Source organism: Erithacus rubecula (assembly GCF_903797595.1).
Source record: "Erithacus rubecula genome assembly, chromosome: 3".
In the NCBI taxonomy this organism is placed as follows: domain Eukaryota; kingdom Metazoa; phylum Chordata; class Aves; order Passeriformes; family Muscicapidae; genus Erithacus; species Erithacus rubecula.
In genome coordinates, this window is record NC_136689.1 from 127,560,609 (window position 1) to 127,581,515 (window position 20,907).

Consider the following 20,907-nt stretch of genomic DNA (forward strand, 5'->3'; position numbering starts at 1 on the left):
TAATTGCCTCAAAATTCCATGAAGGCTAGAATAAAGCAACACATAAAGAGCCTGCCATGCTTCAGCATTTGATTGTGTGCACTGTACTGACCACAGCAGTAGAAGGTGACCTCCCATGTGCTTTTTAGGGTGACATGCATCACTGCATTTATGGCACTTCATGATTCTTCTTTGCCTTTCACATTAATGAGTGGTAGGCCACACAGTACCACATGTGCTTTGTTCACTACAAGATGCTGCATTCCAACGTCCTCAGATGTATTGAACATTAAAATTAACTGTATTTGTGAAATCTAGGAAAACATAAAAAGCAGGGAAAGTATTTTGCATTTTACTCCCTTGTAGCTTCAACCAAAAACATATTTTTCAGGTAACTCAAACACAGAATGAGTGCAGACCAGCATGAAACAAACTCTGAACCATGGGTAAAGCAGGAACTGAACCAATGATCTCCTTGCTCCTTCTGTAAGAATATATGAGCAGGGCTACTACATCCATAAAAGAAGTGTATTTCTTCTCTGCCAGTCTGTCTGAAGCAACTCCCAATGGAAACCCCCTCCAATTCGTGGTCACTCTTGTGCCAAGAGTGAAGAAGACTATTAGCTGTCCTTAGCTGCCACTCCACACTGAGGAGGAATCCACTCTTGGACGGTTCTTAGCAGCATGATCTGAAGAACCTGTACTTCTGACAAAGGAGACAGGGCTACATGGGTCATGCTCCTTGCCTGAGGGGTCAGGATAGGATTTGAGCCTCAAGAAGTATTAATAAATTATTAACATAAGAGCCAGTGTCACAATCAGGTTCATATGTAACACACTGGAAGATGTTTATTTTCTACCTTTCATCTCATGGTTCTTAATAATATTCCAAGTTGTCATCTTTGCTCTATAATTGTAAGAACAAACCTTGCATGCACATTACATTTGTGTCTCCTGGTCACCACCATTGAATGTCTCTGCTTTCCCTTCCTCAAAGAGATTTTAATATACCTGAAAAGGTAACAAAATGTCATTGCTGTGTTCAGCCAGTTGAAATAATCAGAATAATTATTCAATAAATGCATCAACTCAATTGGGGAAATAAATTTATTGCAAATTAGAATAAATAATTACTGATTCAGGTAGTGGGGGAAAGAAGGAAAGAAAATAAGAATATCTACACACTTAGAGAAAACACTTTTCCAGCATGTTTCCCAGGTTCAAGTTCACTCCAAGCACCTCTCTTTCCCTCGTTACCACCACTGGTTGCACTCTGTCCCTTTGGTGAGACACTGGGGATCCCTTTTTCTTTCTCACTCTATTCCTCTGTTGCAGCATCAATCCTCCACAGGCTGCAGGGAATATCTGTTCTACTATAGAGCACCTCCTCCTCCTCAACTTCCTCCTTAACCTCTTCCTCTTACACTGCCTCTTCTGCCCTTGGTGCCCCCTCTGTTGTTTATCACTCCTTTTATTTCTTCCTCCACTCTTTGGCTTTCTTTTCTCTTTCTGAAATGTGTTTCCCCATGGTGCTATGATCTTGGCTGAGGGATCAGCCATGTCCTGTATGGGTCCATCCAATCACAGAATCACTAGATTGGAAGAGAATTTCAAGATCCAGTCCAACCCATGCCCCAACACCTCAACCAAGACATGGCACCAAGTGCCACATTCAGTCTTTTTTAAACACATCCAGGGATGGTGACTTCACAATCTCCCCAGGCAGACCATTCCAGTACTTTACTACTCTTTCAATAATTTTTTTTTCCTAATATCCAACCTATATCTCTCTTGGTGCAGCTTAAGACTGTGTCCTCTGGAGGAAACTGGGACTGGCTGTGCCCAGCACATGGCAGATCTGGCCTCTGTCACAGGCCTCCTGCTGCCAGCTTTGCCAACAGAGTGGTCAGATCACTATGGGATAGTGGCAGGCAAATTTCCAGTGGCATTAGAGAGTGGGCTGCAGCTGAAGCTGATGGGAGAGACTCTCTCAAATCACATGGGATCCCAACTTTCATCGTGTTAGCTTGTACCCCAGCCTGGTGCCTGGCAGGAAGGCAGTTCTCTGGTCTGGAATAGCCAGAGCAGGCAGAGATGGCTGGGCTGGGCTGCAGCAAGGGGTGCAGGGGCCTTGGGGGCCCTGGTCACTGTGCCCAGCTGGAGGTTTGTCAGCCACAGAGCAGGAGCAGAAGCCCTGTGCCAGGACTGCCCATGGTGATCCAGCTCCAGGGGATCAGAACAGGGTGCAGAAGGCAAAGAGGTGTGGAATACAGTCACACCTGCCAGGCACATGAGGCCCCAGGGGGATTACTGGATTACTTCAACTGTGACTGTAGAACATGGGAAGAGGGCAGAAAGAGAGTAACAGGGAAGACCAAGGAATGCTGCAGTTTTCTCTGAAGTCATTTTCAGAAAATGCTGCCACAGGAAGATTATGTTCAGACACTTGGAATTGTACAAGGACTAGTGACGGCAGGACACCAAGTTGCCTAAAATAGCATTGCTAAGCACAGAATTAGAAGAGGAAGAAGGAGCAGAGAAAGAAGGCAGCAATATTTCAAGTTCTATTAATTTTTTTAAGTCCACCTAATTTCAACATAGGCTTAAAAATACAAAAAAACAAACAAACAAACCTCTAGAGGATTCTTCCTTCTAGAAATTCAGGCTTTGAAGCAAAATCTGGTTTCCTGTCTTTATCAGGTTTTGGTTTTTTGTGGCTTTTTTATTTTTTTTCCCCTGTCCCACTTCTTTTTCTCAGTCTAATATTTAATAGGCTTTGGCAGAGGTGATCTATTGCTAATTCTGTGTCAGGTTCTTGACAGTAACTTCATAGGATCTGAGATTTCTCCAGTCATCTCATGTTCCTATGTTAAGTACCTTAACTGGAAAGCTTAGATAACCTAATTTCAGAGACTGCCATTTTGCAAAAAAAATTCCATCTGGTCAACATTAGATCTGCTAACCATGGCTGGCATGAAAAATAACCTTGTTTTCATAAGGAGGCTGTACAGCTTCAGTTAAATATGATTTGGAGTGGGATAACTTGCTGCTAATGAGCATCAGGACTGGAAGGAGGAAAACTAGCTTTTAAGAATTCACATTTCAAAGCACATTTGTTGTCAGTCTGGTACTCACTTCCTGCTTCTTGGGAAGATTCAGGGTTTCTGCTTCGTAGGAATGGTGGCTTTAACAAAACTTTCAGGCTTCAGGGAGGGCATAGACAAGGAACCTGCAAAGAGAAAAAAAATTAAAATTATGTGAAACTGAAGGAACTGAATATTACATAATGCTATTGCTAGCCCTTCTATTAAATGAATATTTTTTATAAAAAAAACCAAACAAGTCATAATATCATTGGCATAGACCTATGAGGATATTTGCAGCTGAAACAAGGATGGAGCAATGCCTCTCAAATTGTCCAAAAACATACTGACAGACTGTGAGAAAGAGTAAGAAAAAGGTTTCAATATCTGCTTGAATGTAAGCTGATGAAGCACAAGAAGCCAGGGAGGTGAAATGTGATTGCCATGTCACTGCAGAATGAAGAAAAGGCTTTATTTTTCTCTGCAGCAGGAATTCTGCAGTAAAGGCAATGGAAAGATACCCTGCAACTTTTACCTTTCCTTCCTTAGAAAATATACCACTCATGAGTACAGTGCATAGAGTAACTCCCCTACAGACAGCAAAAGAGAGGCAGAGGTTTCTGTACACAACTCAGAACAAGAGCAAGCAAGGTCCTTGAACTGAAAGAATTTCACCTAAGCTCTAAGCTTGTCCTGCTAAACTACAGAACTTGGTTAATAACCTGCAGGGTGTGATGATGAGGTTTTCTCCAGAACTTCTTGCCTTTTAATGAGTATTCTTTCCTGCTCCAAGGCTTCTATGTACTTGGAATAGTTCCAGGAAGCCTGCAAGAACCATCAAAAACCATCAGCCTTCAGGTCATATCACTGTAGTTTCTGATCCATTCCAACAGTAAGATAAAAAACTTGTTTATGTTATATTCCTACTACTGGATAATTACAAATATTAGGAAGATTTTTTTCACTACAATATTGGAATAATGGGGAAAAGAATATTGCTGTAAATAAGTAAATCTCAAAACACCATGATTTAAGGACATTTGACATATACAATATTTATATTTATTCTCCATCTCTCGTCTGAGTGTTATTCTCTCTCCTTTCTTCTTCAAAAACAAAGCAACAGACCTTTACCCTAACAACATATAATTTGTGCTATTAATTTTATCTCTGTGCTACACCCTTAGTCCTCTCCTAGGATTGTGATTGCTCTGTTGACATAAACCCAAAACAGCAATGATTTGTGGGGCAGAGAGTAAATATATATAAGAAAAGCTGTTTCTAGTGCATGTCCTTTCACTGAACATCTCATTAGCCTCACAGCTCCTGCCTGTCCTCTCCTGCAGAGTTCTGCGACCACTAGAGGTGGATCAACTGGAGATGTCATCCTTTCCTTTTTTAAGGATAAAATACTGCTATTAAAGAAAACAACCACATTTCCGATTGCATGCAAATAACAGGTCGCTCTCCCAAAATAGGATGAGAACTGCACTTTTATTTGGCCTGTTTTTTATCTTACAGCATGAGAAATTTAGAGCCAATTTGTCATATCATGATTCAGTAGGAACTTCTAGCACCTTCCTATAGTAGAAGGGGCTTGCAGAAGGAAGAAGAGACTGCATTTTAAAAGATTGTTTATTCTACCTCTTCTTGATGGCTTAAGTGTATGCCAGGGATATACCAGCTTGCTCAACTCATTTTTTTTTTTAATAGATATGAGCAAAAGTAAAAAGATTCACTTAGAGGTAAGAATGTAAGCTTATTTATGCAATTCCAACAGTGGTTTCATATATTGGGGGTATTTTACAGTACCTTTTTCTATATTCTCTTCACTACCATAATGCCATGGGAAGAGCTCTATGGAATACAAGCAGTGGCCAAAGACTGATTTATTCCTGATTCACAGGACATATCTGGGCATATGTGGTTGCACAGGTTCCCCATTATGTTCTGAAAGTGCCAATTCAGCCATGAATGATCCCTTGATACGCCCAATGCAGCATGTCTGTTTTCCCCATTTCCCAGTCAAATAACTGTTGCCTCTTTACTACAGATTTGATGCATAGTCAGAGTTGTTATGGAAGAAGTCTTGAAGTGGTATTTGCTGTCAGATTTTCAAACACCTAGATTTCCTAAAAGAGTTCAACTTCAGTTTTTGACATGTGACCAGAACAGGACTCTAGCCTAAACCAAATTCTTTCAGGATATGAATTTCACAAATAATGAAAAGCTTTCAGAACGGAACTACCTTTTATTCAATTTATCTTTAAATACAGTTTCTTTTTTTAATATATACACCATAAGACCTTTATATTCTGTTAGCTGTTAATACTACTCAGAACCAACATCTTAAAAAAAATTAATAATGAACAAATCATCACCTGTAAGATAGGTAAACTTGTATCAGCAAAGCTAATTGTAGAAGAATTAACAGTTACTGAAGAACCATCTGATAGCAGTATTCAAAACCAAACTCCCCCTTCCCCTTTCCCAAGATAATTTTATCTCTCTTGAATGACATCTGAAGATGCATATAGTATTTACCTTCCTCCCCTGTCCATCCTTAGGTGGTAAAGATACTGGTGATTTTCTCTTCATATCGAGCTCATCTAGCAAAACACTCTTTGGCAGTTGAGTCAAGGGTTTAAGCTGAGTCAAGGGCTCAGTTTGAGTCAAGGACTTACGTTGAGACAAGGACTTGAGCCGAGTCAAAGACTTCAGCTGAGCCAAGTTTGTGAGTTTTCTCTCTGCTTCTTTACCCTGTGAATGCTAAAAATTCATAATTAGATGTGAACAATAGTTACAGAGCTAAAGTGAAAAGCAAAGTCTGAGGAACCAAAAATTGTCATTGGAAATGATTTTTTAATTTGCAGTAATGTTTTGTAGTGCTTAGTTTCATCATTCATCATGTTGAGCATATTTTAAAATAGTAGCTGCTTTTTAAAAGTATTTCTTGGTTCTAATTCACATTTCCAGTCCTCTACACTCCTGCAGACCATTTTCCCTTCAGATTCAATATCTGCTCCAAAATATAACTAGGTGACAGGGCAGATCTGCAACAGAACATATTTTAAGGACAGAGAGGACATTATAAGCCTCTTATTTTGCCTCAGGTATAAATGTAGAATGCAGGGTTTGTCCTGATTAATTCCAGCTTGGTCCAGTAGCTGTGTAGGAATTACAGCATACAAGTTAGGAAAACAGGCAATGTACAATCTACAGTGAAGAACAAGGCATTGTAACCCTAGGCAGACTGCTCTGGTGATTAACTGTTTGACATTTTCATGTTGGTTTGTTTCACCTTTGCACATCCCAAAACTCTTTATAAACATTAATTGATGTTCATATTTGACCACATGAAGAGCTCTCTCCAAGAGCTGAGTAATTAATATAACCCTCTCATGTTCCAAAGGAGAAAGTGAGGGTAAAAAAGGGAATCAAATGGCTCCCAAAGTCACTCAATAAGTCCCTGAAAGATCTGGAAAAGGATCAGCCTATCTTGTTTTCTTGCTCCCAAAGTGCATTTTCCTTCCTCATTATTCCCACTGTCCTATGAGCCCATCAATCTAAGACTGACTTTTGGGTACAGAACTGCCCAGGCAGTGTGATGCTGATCTTCTCTGCAGAAGAAGGCTCAGGAACTTCTGTGGCACACAGTTGATGGAATAGGGATGCCAATGCTAACACAGAGGCAGAGTGAATACTACTGCACTGCAGTGTGTGTTTGCTGGCTCTCTCAATGAGAAGGGTGAATTAAGCAAGGTCTTTAAAAAGGACTCTCATAATAAATTAAACAATGTTATAGCAAGTTTAGATCCCATGCCATTACACCACTTAGTAACAAATAAGCTTATTGCTAAGAGATGTGGCAGAAACACGGAAAAGGAAAATAAAGTTGATAGCTTTCCTTTGCTAAGAACATAGAAAGAGTACATACAAATCCACAATGTAAGTTAAAGCTAAAAATATAAAGCTATTTTGTGCACTTAAAAGCAAAAAAATCCAAAATCTACTTTGGATATAAAGTGCAATTATGTATACAACAAATTACTAGTACTGGCATCAAAACAGTCTGTAAATAGGGAGTTATATATTTGAAAGCATGTGGCATGTGCATCTAGCAGCTAACAAAGGAACAAGTCCATTGCCAGGATGCCTTTGATAGAATTTGCCCCTTAAATAACAAATTGGTGCACAACAATTATTGAAATAGTCAAAATTATTACCAAGTTATGCATCATTGCTCAGTGAAAAACTCCTTGTTTAACTCCATTTTTTAGTTACTTTTTAGTAATTTTTTTATACTAAAACTGAGGTGAGCACAGGTAGATTCAGTGCCCTAGGGACATATGTCAAAAAAGAAGAAAGCAAATTCCTCCTTTAGGACTATGGTTGCTCTGTTTGACATAAACCCAAAATAGCAACTGATTTGTGGGGTGGAGAGGAGATATATATATAAGAAAAGCTGTTTCTAACCCTTGCCAGAGCTTTGCTCTCATTCAGTGAGCATGGTGGGGCAGAGGAACATAGTCCTTATTTTCATTGCCAAGAAATCATCACCTTCCTACAAGCCAACAAGTGAACCTGCTATTACTCATGTTAGATGAACCTTATCAGTATGCTTTAGGGATACTGAATCATTTGAATTATGTTGTCATCAAGAAGGCAGAAATCTCAGGCAAGAGAACAGGAAATGGCAAATTCTTTAAACAATAGCAGAAAAGGAAAAGAACTTTTAAAATAAAAAAAAATTAAAAATAATTATCTGTTGCATCCATTCTTTTAAGAGATTTTAAAAGGTAACTGGTTTGCTGTTTTGGGGTTTTTTTGTGAGAAGAATAGTCTACAAACTGTTCACAGAGCTGCATTCCCTGCCTGTCACTTTCTAAAATTACTTTCTCTATTTCCCTGCTTAGAACCGTGATTCATCGTTCACATTTGTTCTCCATAAAAGCCAGGCTTTTGCCCTCCTGCCTAAGATTTGCTCTTTATTCCTTGATCTTGATCAGAAATCTCATAGGCAGGCAACAAACAGATGGAAAATAAGTCTGTGAAAATGCAAAAGTGCATTACTTTGAAATATTGCATTCTTGCTCTGCAAGTATTGCAAATGGCCTTGGCAGATGCATGTATATGGAGACAATGTGCTTTAGAGAAAGGAAGATGAGTTCCTGGATTTTGGACTTCCCTTGACATTGGTGTGTGGCCCTGAGTAATGCTTTACTTGTCCTCAGCTTTCATGTGCCTAAAAGAGGATAACAGTGTTTACATGTTCTAATGGGCCTTTGTTTTCATCTGTGCAGATACCTGTGTGGTTTGTATCACGTGGAACATCTCAGCACATGTACATGGCATTAACATTACGTAAAGGTCTCTGTAAGGCTACTTATTATAGTTTGCAAGTGCAGTAATTTCTCTGCCCTTAAAAGAATGTTCTCTCCTCAACGCTTGCCAGACAATTGTATTTAATAAAAAATAAACTTTTTCAAAGCCTATAATCAATAGAAAAAGAAGTCCATTATATTTTAATTTTAAAAATCCAAGAAAAACAATTTTACAAACAAGCATTCCATTGTAGAGGTCACACTTCTGTTAATTCTCTGGAGCTATTTGGAAGCTTGCTGTGAACAGTCTAACAATTTCACTTTCAAAGCTGAGAAATATTCAAGAAAAGGCAAAGATTATACAAAGCAATTGCCACATAATTTTTTTTTAATAATATGCAGGATTTTCAAATGGTCCTTCTGGAAAATAGTTATGAAATCAATTTTGGTTTGGGTTTGGTTTGATTTCAGTAGTGATTTAGAACATAAATTTTAATATAAGACAATACATCATGAAAGTGCAAACAGGTCTGCAGTAGCCCACAGTATACATGGACTGTACACAGATTTATTGTTCTTAATTCAGCCTTCTCTTTTGCTCTTCTCTTGGCACAAAAGGTGACAAAAATACATTTTTCCTCTGGTTATAAAATGAGTATTCCATTGAATTATCTGCTTCAAGTTAAACATATGTATATGTATTGGCAGAATTGGGAACTAATCAGCTTAGGACCAGGTTACGTGTAAAGCTTGAAATCTAACAAGATTTGGTAGCTTTGGATCAGGCTGAGAAAGGGATATTTTGTTTTATTTTATGTATCTTTGATCATGTTATTCAGTTCATCAGCAGTCACCTGAAACTTTACAAGCCTTACCTTTGCTGTTATCCCTTCCTTCTTTCGCATCTCTTTTTCCTTTTTTTTCTCCAGGGTAACTAGAACTTTCTCACTATCCGGATTGCTTTGGAGCTCACAAAATTCTGGCCAAAATTTAAACAGAAGAGCAAAAATACTCATCTGCACAGGAAGAAAATAAAGTCAGTCTTGACCGTATTAAGGAAACAGTTGACTGTAAAATAAAATGCAGAATGAGATAACTATTTTTTTTGAACACACAGCCTTGTTCCTCCCACATACTCTGTCCTGACATTTCAGCCCAGCTTTGCCCAGCACATGCTTTTCATCAGTGTGTTTATTACTGGTGAAAAATCTTCCTAAAACACAGTTAAAAGGCACTTTCTTTTTTTATATTTCCCTAAACAATTGTTTGCATTAATGAAAACATCCATCACTTTTTACAAGTATTCTTGATAAAATATACACCAGTAGAATTGCTTTTGCACCACTGTTCTGCTCAAGTATTTCAAGTATTCAGTTCATGAGGGAGAGGGCTTTTTTCCCCCTCCTTAAGAGAAAGGAAATACTTTTTTGCCTCTGGAAAGGCTCTTAAACCACATTACAGATCTATGAGCAAATCTTGGATAATTTTTAAATGATATAATCTCTCACAGGGTCGTTTTTGAACTAGAATAAGAAAAACAATTTTAGAAAAGCAAACAGAGGGGCTCAGTGAATTCTGTTGCTGCACGTACTAAGGCTCACATTTTTCAATTTATTTAGATGTTTAATTTGCATTGAGAAACTTGGCTTCAAAGGAGCCAAGCATGCTCACTGCTTCTGGCTCAAGAGGCTTGAAAGTGACATGTGAGCCACTGTCGGGTTCCAGTCCCAGCTTTTTGGCCTAGTTCTTCCTTTGGTTTTGTGCCATATTTCTGGAGTTCACTGGGTTTTACACAGGCTGAAATAAGACTTCTCTTTCTCTTAGGACTTATATGAGCCCTTTTCTCTGACAAGTCATTCATCTATTGTCATCCAAACACTTTATGGACTCTCAGTTGATATCTAAAGGTGTCGGTGGCAATTTTATAGGAAAAGAAGAACTACTTTTCTTGGACTTAGAAGAGAAGTCAAGGCAGTATCAAGGGATAAGAAAATAGTAAGTCTGTAAAGGTTCCAAACTGCTATTCAACCCGATTAATAGAAAGATCAAAGAGGAAATTGTCTACAGCCATTTAATACACACTTTCCGTAATAAAGAAGGGGAAGACATTCAGCAAGTTCAGCTGTCTTTGTGCTTTACTCACATCTGCATTTTCAAAAAACATGAAACCTGCAAACTTTCTAACTACAAATTACTGCTGTGACATTAACCAAGTGGTAAAGAACAAGCAATTAAGAACATAGACAGAATTAATTTCTACTGCCAGAATTCCTAACACAGACCTGGAATAGGAACAGCTAGGTGTCAGAGATTTTCTTTATTGAGCAGTATATGTGAGGACTCTCTTCCATCTCCACCTTACAGTCATTAAAATATATGACTAAACTTTTCTCCTTCAAACCCAGGCTTATTTGTGGAATCCTAACTGTCACATAAGCAATGAAGACTGTTCTTAAAATCAGTAATAGCCTATTACAGATTCAACTGGCTTCTTACCTGTGCCTCTCTAAAAATATAAGGTCCTAGTTCTTTCCTGCGCTCCACAATCTTCTTTGCTTGTTCAGGTGGGATGTCAATCTGCAAAGCTGGGGGTATGGCAGAATTAATAAAACAGTCAATAATAGCTGTGATCTTTTTCTGAATCATGGTATCATCACAATGAGAATGGCACAAGTCCTGAAAGATGAAAAATAGCATTTTCAGTCAATGGAGACAGACATACACAAGAACCAGTGATCAAAGAGCAGTAGTCATACAAAAATAATTATACAATTGATTCCTTCAATATGCAGGGCAAAATTCTTTTGGTAAATGTGCATGGTCAAAGCCATACTTAAGACATGCATGGGGTTTCTGATTTGCAAATGCAGATACATAGCAATCATTGTTTTTAGGTGATAATCTCTGCCTGCATGTTCAGATGGGACAGCATAGATATTAAGTGCATTACTGGCAAATAGGAGACATTTCTGAAAAGAGAAACACATCTACAAGTGTGAAATGCACTGATTTTAACAGTGAGCCTGCTATGACTTGCATAGCAATGGTAACTAAAAGATAAATAAATACTTCAAGTGCTCCAACAAAAGGGGGGAAATATTTAGAGGGTACAAGATATTCTAAGGAGGGATGTTTTCACGAGAGGGGACAATGTCTGCTACGAGTACAATCTTCCAATTATTGAAATCTTCTACTTTTGCCATTTATTAAGATTTTCTAGTTTCCCAAAATCTCAGAGTTTGAAATAACTCTGTACACTATAGAATACAAAACAAACCTGAACTTACAGGAGTGAAATGTCGAAGGAACACTGAATTTTCTACCTTTTAAATTGATCCTATTTTCTTATAAAACCTGTTATTACTGCATTTTAACACCCTGATTATGTCACCATTGGACTTTGACATAAAGGAAAAATAATTCAAAGAGTGTCCTTCCAACACTTTGAAACATGAACTTTACCTCTATCCATATATTTCAAGAAATTTATATTACACTAGACAACTATCATGTGTATCTTAGAGACACAATGAGCACTCCAGGGTTTTCAGGAAGAGGACTCATTAAAGGAAGACTCTGAATTAAGTTTTGGTATAAAAGGCTATATATTTACTTTGCAAAGATATTAAAACCATGTCTTTTAAAACCACCAGAAATGTGGTATGTGAAAGAGTTGGCTTGATTTGTTATGAATACTTTCCATTTTGGGAGGGGAAAAAAAAGAATGATAACAGCTATAAAAAGAAAGTAAGACAATGAAAAAACATATTCAATATATCCTAAGGATATATATTATGGCTTTCTTTGCTCATCTAGCACAGAAGGCAGAGAGCTGTAATAAGAAGGAAGACAAACAAGCAATATGATATGAAGAGAGATGAGACTGAGCATAGATGAACAGATGGAAATGATCCATCGAGTTATGTTTCTTCATATTTGTTTAAAAAAAAAATCTTGGTTTTGGATTGTCCCAAGATGTGCCGCCAGCCTAATGGGTTATGGGGAGCAATGCAGTCATTGACTCCTAAAGGGAGTTCTGTCTAAACTGATGGCATGATAGGGCTCAGACAATACAAGTATGCACTATGCAAAGTGCTGCCCACGCCTTTGGCAATATTCCTGCAGTTCAGCCTGACCCACAACACTCCTACTACTCCAGCCCTTTGCTTCTACAAAGAGCATCAACTGCCAACCGTGACAATTTGCATGCATGGAGAAATATGGCCAGATTGTACTTTTTCTTGATAACAAGACAAATAAAATTAACATAAATGCAGGAAAGGGGATCGGACAAAGAAAATGAAGGCTTTCTTCAGTGAGAAGTTCTACAAAGAAGAGTTAAGACTCCACATCACTTTGCAGAAAGTTGCCATGTCCTCCATGATGTAGCAATGAGTCAAAAGTCTTAAAAAAAAAATTCAAATATATAGAAAAGGATTTATGTCATGGAACACACTTATACCAGAGTTTTAATCTAAACTAGTCACTCTGTAACCATGAGAGAGACAGCAGCACCCCCAGAGAGCATTTCTGACAGTGATTCCTTGCCTGGGATCAGAGCTTTTGTAGGGAACAGAGATTTTCCCCTCAAAACAGAGGAGCTTCACCCTCTAAAGCAGACACCAAATTCAAAATCATAAAATTAAACAGTGAAAATGCACCCACATGCCTGCAGCAGATCTCCATGTGCTACTGCAACATCAGCTGTGTGTACAGCTCAATTTCTGAGCACATTAGCTAATCTCATGCTCCCTGCCTGCCAGGTGCACATTGGCTATGTTCAGGAGCCCAGGAGAAGTTCTGCACTGTGGTAGCACTTTTGCATCAGGAATATTCCAGAGGAAAAAGGAATGAGGAACACATGAAAGATCTGTGGTGTCCCTGCATTCAGTCCAGGGTATTCCTAGGAGGCTGCAGTGAGATTTAAAGTTTCACCCCAGAGGTTTTCCATTGTGTTTCAATCCACATAGAAGCAATTTCACAAAACTACATGTATTTGGGAGAGACATAATCCATGACCTTTCCCATCACATTTCACTTTGGTCCCAAGTTCAGCTCAAGTCCAATTTGATTCTACAAAGTGCAAGGGAGCTGCAGTCTGCATTGTACATATAGGTTTTTTTGGTAGATACCATCTTTACATCTGTAGATTTGACTGAACTTTTAAGTTCTCTCTCATTTTTTGAGAAATTACCAAATTCAGATAGCAGCTATAAAGACAGAATGAATATTTCAATGCTTGCATATTTCTACTGCTCAACAGATACACACTAAACTCTGGGCATTAATAAGATATCAAGGTTCCTTTAGAGACTCCACAGAATGCTACAGTTTGAAGAAGCATAAAGAAATACAGGGATAATGCATTTGAATCAAGAGATGCTACCCTAGAAGTGAGGATTTTCACTGAAGAAATAAACAGTTTAAACATTTAAAGAGGCTTTATTATGAACAACAGAATGCCTATAGATATTTTTGTTAAAATTCTAATATGCAAGAAAGGATGCATTTGCTTACAAATTGAATGCTATTCCCTTTGCTGTGTTTTACCACCATACCTTATACTTTTGCACCTCCTGCCAAAAGAGCACTCCATTTCCCAGTCGTTCTCCCTTCAGTGCCACGAAGCGTTGAAACAGATTTGCTGTCACTGGATCCAACAGCGCTTTGCGGAAAGCGATTATTTCACTAGATGAGGAAACACTCTTATTGCCCACATGCTGTCAAAAGAAGAAATAGATGCACCAAACAAATTTTGTTTCAAAAAGCAATAACAAAGGCATTAGTTAGTGTAAACTGCCTGATTCTTATCTTTGCACTGACCCTAACTTTCAGTAGTTTATGAGTTTATGACATGGATACAATAAAATGTGGCAAGGTTTCATTTCTTCCTTTCTTTTTTTCCCCCCCAGTTTGGTTTGGGGAACATTTTTTGGAAGATGTGATGGGAGAGGAAATGACTGACAATGATTTAGACCATATGACTGCATATTATAAAGTATAGAAACAGCTATTGTTATTGATTATGGTAATGGGCTACTTTTCTAGAGAACAGTTTGAGTTTTATGCAAACAAACAACAAAGGAAAAGGAACACACAAACCACACAGCTTAAAGTTGTAAAATGCTTCTGACAGGGATCTCACCAACAAAATGAGGTTTGAAATGTGTTGCTATGATCACCCACAGAAGCCAGAGAGTTTGCTCTCTGTGACATAAAGCTACCAATAGTAAAATAGAATTTAAAGTCATTGAGACATTTTGGAAATCCTCATGCTGCCAAGCCCAGAACAGTAGGCAGCCAGGAAAGGGTGGAGAAAGAAAGATGGCTTATGTAGGGACAGTTTGTTTGAACTGAAGTTCATGCTGGCCTGCTTTCCTGAACAAACAGTTCTCGTGCTGTTGCTGAGGAGCAAGCCAAACAACCCCCTTTTGTTATCAGATGGATGAATGAAAACCATCTTCTAAAAGTGGTTTAAAACTCTTGAAGTCCTGGAGGGGTGGAGTGCTGTTCAATGGTGAGCTTCGGTCAGAAACATTTTTAGTTGTTGCCAATAGTCCTGGAAATCTAACCTGATTCTAAGCTGAAAGAGTTTCTGCAACTTATCTTAAAAGCAGACGTTATGCTCAGTGTCCTGTCACAGAGACTGCCAGGGGTGACAGCCTACCCTGGCAAAAAGGAGGGTGGTGTCCAGAGGGTCCTTTGGTGAAAATAAAGTCAGCTCAGTTTAGGCAGTAGGGTTGGATCTTCTAAGCCCTTCTCCACTTCTCCAAACATGTTCTATTCCCTGTGACCAGGATTTAGGGAACTTTTGAAAAAAAATATTTCTAGGGTATGTTCATGAAGAGAAGAACAAAATGTTGCTTCCATCCCTACACCAGTATATAAACACTGCTTATTTTATGGGTCAACAACCTTGAAGCAGAACATGGAGACTAACCATCTTCCTGACAAACAGACAAAGGGAAAACTCAGTTAACAGAGCCCACATGCACTTTGGATCCCTTCTGTCCTGATGGTTTGCATGGATAATTGGTGACCGGGTCTCTAGTTTGATTTCAACAGACAATAAAAGTTCAACTGAACAAATGTACACAACTTGTATGTTGGCAATCACAAAAAGTTCACTGCTCTTCAAGAGGAAAAAACTGGCAAACATCTGATGAAATGTATTATTACAAAGGTTTAAAAAGTTTAAATTTGATATTATCTCAATGCTGTGAGATTAAAATACAATTCTAAATGAAACAGATACTGTGAGATATGATTAAACCTGCCCACTCTAGTGCATACTTCACATTCCCTTTTGTGTCTGCACGTAATCCACTTGCAATAATAAATAAACTACCAGATGCTGGAATGAACAGCTTGTCCAAATAAGTCCACTGCATGCAAAATACTGATAAATGTGAATTAAAGGTACAATATTAGTTTGAGGAGTGCTAATAGTGCTCCAAAGCCCAGGACAAGAGACCTTTATTTTCAAGTATGACCTCTGCAGACAGAAAGGGGGAGAAATTTACCATGAACATCCAGGAGGGAGCTAAATTCAGGAGTAATGTGAGCAATCAGTCCACTGCAATCAGTACAGTCATGATTGCTTTTAACAGCATCACACTGTCAACAGGGAAATTGTGAACAATGTGCAAGGTCCAAATGAGAAAGACTGTGAAACTACAGACACAAGAAACATAATAAATTTCACTTGCCTTCCGCATACTGGTTGTCTTCTGCCGGTCTTTGCGTGAAAGATCTTCAGTTGTGTTCCTTATCTATAGTTGAACAAAAGATTATTATTTTATTATTTTAATATTCTTGTTTTCTGGTCTGCCTTGTATTGATTAAGACCACAGTGGTAGAATAGCTCATATGTCTTCTTACGGATTTTATGTCTGAAACTTGTGGTGGAACTGCACAAAATGCTGTCCCTTCTTCAGCTATAAATGAGCACCTGCTCATTAAGACTGAGAATTAGTGAAGACAAGAGGCAATAGCAGTCAAACTGTGCATTCCACTAGTGGTGGAGTTTACCCATAATGTTCTCAGGGATCACTTATGTGAGGAATAAATTTTGGGTTTGATATTTTTTTGGTATGAAATTATTTTAGTTCCTTTGTACAGCTGTATCAGAAATACAGATTTGATCCTGCAACTGCTTTGTAGCTAAATTGCACCTCAAACAAAGGGCAGGTTTCCTGAATAAGGACTACATAGCATGCCCACAGTTCTGTCACAGTGAAATATGAAGCCAGTGGAGAATATCATCTGGTTTTACTTCTTCTAAAATATTTTCTTCAAAGAATCTTTTCATCCTCTGAATTTTCAATAAGAGAAAAGAGCACTTGGACATAAATGGAGTTAGGAAAAGACTAAAAGCTCATTAGAAGTATGTATTTCCTGTAAACTGTTTATTTGAGTTGAATATAGCATTTTCTAAACTAGTTGGTCTAATCTCCCTGCCAGCACGGTGCAGCAGGTGCAAAAGGAGGCATGAGTTAGCTTCCAGACCTGGAAGCTGCTTAGCCTTACTGCTTGGTCTTCTGCCAGGGCTTGTAAAGGAGGCCAAGTTCAGCTAAAAAAAGGCAGAGGGTTAGGATTTTTTAAAATTTAATTAACATAATCATTGTTAAAATTATAGTTTCTCTTATTAAAACTTGTACTTTTCAGATTTCTTAGTGCTCTGAATCAATGGAAAAGTTTCAGTTTATATGCACTTCTGACAGCACTTCTGACAATCTTCATGATGTTAAAGATGATAGAAAACAAGTTTTATGAATCAATGCAGCTGCATATGTGTCTGCTTGGTGGAACTGTGAAGTTTCCTTCTGCTATGACATTCACATGTCAGAGCTGTTGTGGAAGTGCCAAACACCAAGTCTTTGCATCTGTCACCAGCAGGATGGATCACATGGATGGATGGATCACAGCCACAGAGGCACTCATGAAAGACAGATGTTAGCACTGCCCATTCCTCAGTCTTTCTAATGAACCAGCAGGAGTGAAAGGCTCCTCACTCCCAGCCTTTTGGCAACTTTCTGAAGTAACCAATTGCAGCAAGGCTTGTAGCAGTTAACCTCCCCACTCAGAAAAACTTCACAAGTCCTGAATTCAATTCTACAGGCACTGCAGCTCCAAACAGGAGAATGTGGACAGCATAAGAGAAAGAATTAAGGCACGGGAAGCTCACTCATTTGCTTGTGTTCTGGTTCCCCTGGGCTAATCCTTTACACAAAGCAGTTATTTCTTCAGTGTGCAACTGTATGGCTAAGGCAAAATGGCATAGGGAGAGTGTAGCACTACAGCAAAAATCAGGTCACTCTTCTGGCAGCCTGGATGGCAGCAGAGCTAACACCAGCTCTTTCAGATTTAGGATCTAACAATAATACTGTCAGCTAAACTAAGCCTTTAGATGAACTTCCTTCACACATATTAAGATAAATGTTTCAACCTGTACATGCTACAGCGTCTCTTTCAATGTAAACTGATAGTAAGTTGTGGGCTGCTTTTCCTCTGAACCTTTTTATCCCAATGGTAAATTATGAGCCAAACAAAAAACAATGCCTTTATGTGTTGCCATTTTCAAAAAAATTACCTTTGCTTGTCCCTCTGCCCCTTGGTGTTCATCTGCCAGGAACAATGGCAGCCATTGTTTTTCTAATCTCTTCTGGACGCACTGCTGAACTTCTAGCAGAACCGCTGCCGAAAGTTGATCATGAAGGCTTTGTCTCCTTCCTCCACCTGAATGCATTAGCTAAGCAATCCAAATACAATAACACATGACATAAACTTTTGTGTATACCAAAAGTCCTTTATCTCCCTACATCCTTGATTTAGCAAAGCATGAGCTTAACTGTAAGCAAAGCACTTAATGCATGCTTACCCAAGGCTCACATGTACTTTTCATAAAAGGGAACAGATTACATTTGTCCCTACCTATAATAGAATACAGACTCTGGCAAATAATACCCCAGCTTGACCAAGTAAATTGCCTAAGCATCAAGATGTATCAGAGTACCACAGCTCAGACTTGCTGTCTGTGGCTTTACTGACATACTAAAATAGAAAGCTGGAACAAGTCACTGTGCCTGAAAGTAATTTTTACACTTTTTCTGAGCTGTCTTGTGCATGCTCTGGCTGTGGCCTCAGATCACCATTTAAGAGAGATGTTCTGTAAGAGGTAAGGAGAAAAAGCCTGAACAGGAAGGGACCTGTCCAACCAGAACAGAACCAGATTTCTGGCCAAAAATATGGCAAGATATGAGGAGAGAGATTAGGGAAAAGCTGGAGCAAACCCACTTATGGATTTTTATCACAGTCACAGCGATTGTTCTTCATGAATGTCCCTGTAACTGCTACCTTTTCTTGTTGTTCTCTGGTAGCTGGGCTGTTGGGTCCAAAGAAGTACTTGTTGTTTAAGTACTTGGTTTTAATGTCTTTAAATTTTTCATCACTTTTTTCTTTATCCATCTTTTTGAACTCTTCAATATCTAGCCAACACATGAGATCCATGCTACAAACAAATTTAAACAAAATGTTATTTCAATACTGAGTTAATTTCATCAACATTCTAGGGAGTTATTAGTTTAACCACAACCCACCAAAGTATTCAAGACCTAAATACCAGGTCAGATTGGGCTGAAATTTTATGTAATTTTTTGTCTGCTAATACCATCTGCTGCTACCATGGCACTTGCTGAACAGGCAGAGCAAACTTACATCTTAGAGATCTCACTTAGGGTGCCATCTGGGGTACCCTGAAAGGAGTAACCTCCTCAATATGCCCCTGCTAAATCCAGCAGGGACTGTGAACCAGAACCATAGTGCAGAACTCACAGAGAGAATGAAAAATGAAACAGATGAGAATTTGAATCAGTACTGAGGCCACAAGCCACTGAGAGACAAGTTGACGCCTCCTGCTCTGCCTCCTTGTTATATTGCCTGAGAAAGGAGCAGGGATGACAACTGGGAACATCAGCCCAAGAAATCATCCCCTTCCTGCCCCATGTGAAATGCTAGAGTTTAAGTCAGTCTGCAGTTAAGCAGATAAAAACAGTTAATGGCAAAATTTGTTACTAGGGCTTTTTGTGGGCTGCTTTCTCATAAATTACCAATTCTACTACTTATTTCATTAGTCATAGCCAGTGACAAATATTTTCAATTATGTAATTCTCAATCTATATATTGTTCATAATAATCTGAGTGCACACTATATAAATTTGTTTTCATAGAATCATAAAATGATTTTGTTCTTTTAACCAAACAACAGAATAAATGAGATATCTACAATTTCAGTTTAATTTACTTGACTGTTTTCTGACAGTATCTTATTAACTGAAGTTCTATGAGCATTTTAGTGAGTACATTCACTGTATTGCAGCAGGAAATATGAAATTGAATTCAGACAAATCTGTTTCAGTTTTCCATTTGGTTAATAACTGTCTTTTTTCAAAATATTAATCTATGAGTAAAATATTCAAAAGCATCTGACTGATTTAAGAACAGATGTTCAGCTTTCAAAAGTCTTTTAAGACCCTTACAGAACCCTAAGTTCTATTGAGACTGAAATTCTTTCACTTGCTAGTTCATCACAACATGAGTAAATTCACCCAAATACAAGTGATCCAAATTACTGTGGCTTATGGAGTAACTCCTTGGCATCTACCTATGACAACTGACCAAATATGTGCATCTTTTTTAAAAATCCTAAAGTGTGAAGATTAGCCATTTAGTGGTGGCTCATCCTGGCATACTGGATCAGGAGCATATCCATAGTCAGTTAGCCTGGTGAGAGTAACATGTGGCAACTCACTAACCAGAAGTAACATAAATTGTCTTGCAATTGTGTGAATATATCGTATATATTTAACAAAGCATTAATTAATGGAGCTTTGTTTAGTTTCTTACCAGAATTTGTGAGCAGGTACTCAGCACCTGTCCTTCCTGAAACTTGAATCACTTTCAATTGGACATAATCAGAACCATAAGTTTTGATGAAAAGGGAAATGATGTGTTCATTGTTTTTTTTCTGAAATTTTCCAGACTGCATTAGTTCTAGGATCCCTTCAGCTTATAGTATCATTAAGCACCTTTATTGTAGCATGCCAGCTGGACTCCAGTAACTAGTCTGGACCCAGCCCTAAAACACTTCTGTGAGACTTTTTCAAATGTTTGTCTTCATCATGAAGGTTTACAAAAAAAAGGGGAAAAAAAGCTACATAAATTAAACATTTCTCTGCCTGGCTCTACCACTTAAGACAGAACTTGTCTGTGATTAACAAAGAATCAGAAAATACCAGAGGCAATTCAGCATACCTGTTCATGACCATGGACATGACCATGTCCATGTTATCTGCTGATTCCTACCATTTCCCCAGTTAGAGAGGAACTCAAGAATAGTGGTCTCTGAACTGCAGTGTGTGAAGACCATTTGTTGAGGAGCGGGGAAAAAATATTAAAACTTTAGTAACATATGTCTATAATGTAGTAAAAATTTTATATATAATTACATATATATATATATA

The 20,907-nt window shown here is 38.3% G+C and overlaps 1 protein-coding gene across 2 annotated transcripts in view; it reads right to left on the reverse strand.

Annotated features, from left to right (window-relative positions):
• Window positions 1-797: 797 nt before the first annotated feature.
• RGS22 (regulator of G protein signaling 22) overlaps window positions 798-20,907 on the reverse strand; it is a 58,764-nt gene continuing 38,654 nt past the window's right edge. The window contains exons 17-25 of one of the 2 annotated variants that reach the window (XM_079302478.1): window positions 18,743-18,896; window positions 17,979-18,137; window positions 13,945-14,106; window positions 10,883-11,062; window positions 9,262-9,402; window positions 5,607-5,831; window positions 3,785-3,887; window positions 3,115-3,208; window positions 798-990 (exon numbers count right to left, since the gene is read on the reverse strand). In XM_079302478.1, the coding sequence (XP_079158604.1) occupies window positions 3,135-3,208; window positions 3,785-3,887; window positions 5,607-5,831; window positions 9,262-9,402; window positions 10,883-11,062; window positions 13,945-14,106; window positions 17,979-18,137; window positions 18,743-18,896 (1,198 nt within the window). In that variant the 3' untranslated portion in view covers window positions 798-990; window positions 3,115-3,134. Of the gene's footprint in view, window positions 991-3,114; window positions 3,209-3,784; window positions 3,888-5,606; window positions 5,832-9,261; window positions 9,403-10,882; window positions 11,063-13,944; window positions 14,107-16,751; window positions 16,959-17,978; window positions 18,138-18,742; window positions 18,897-20,907 lie in introns of those variants that run through there. The other variant, XM_079302477.1, reaches the window with a different exon arrangement.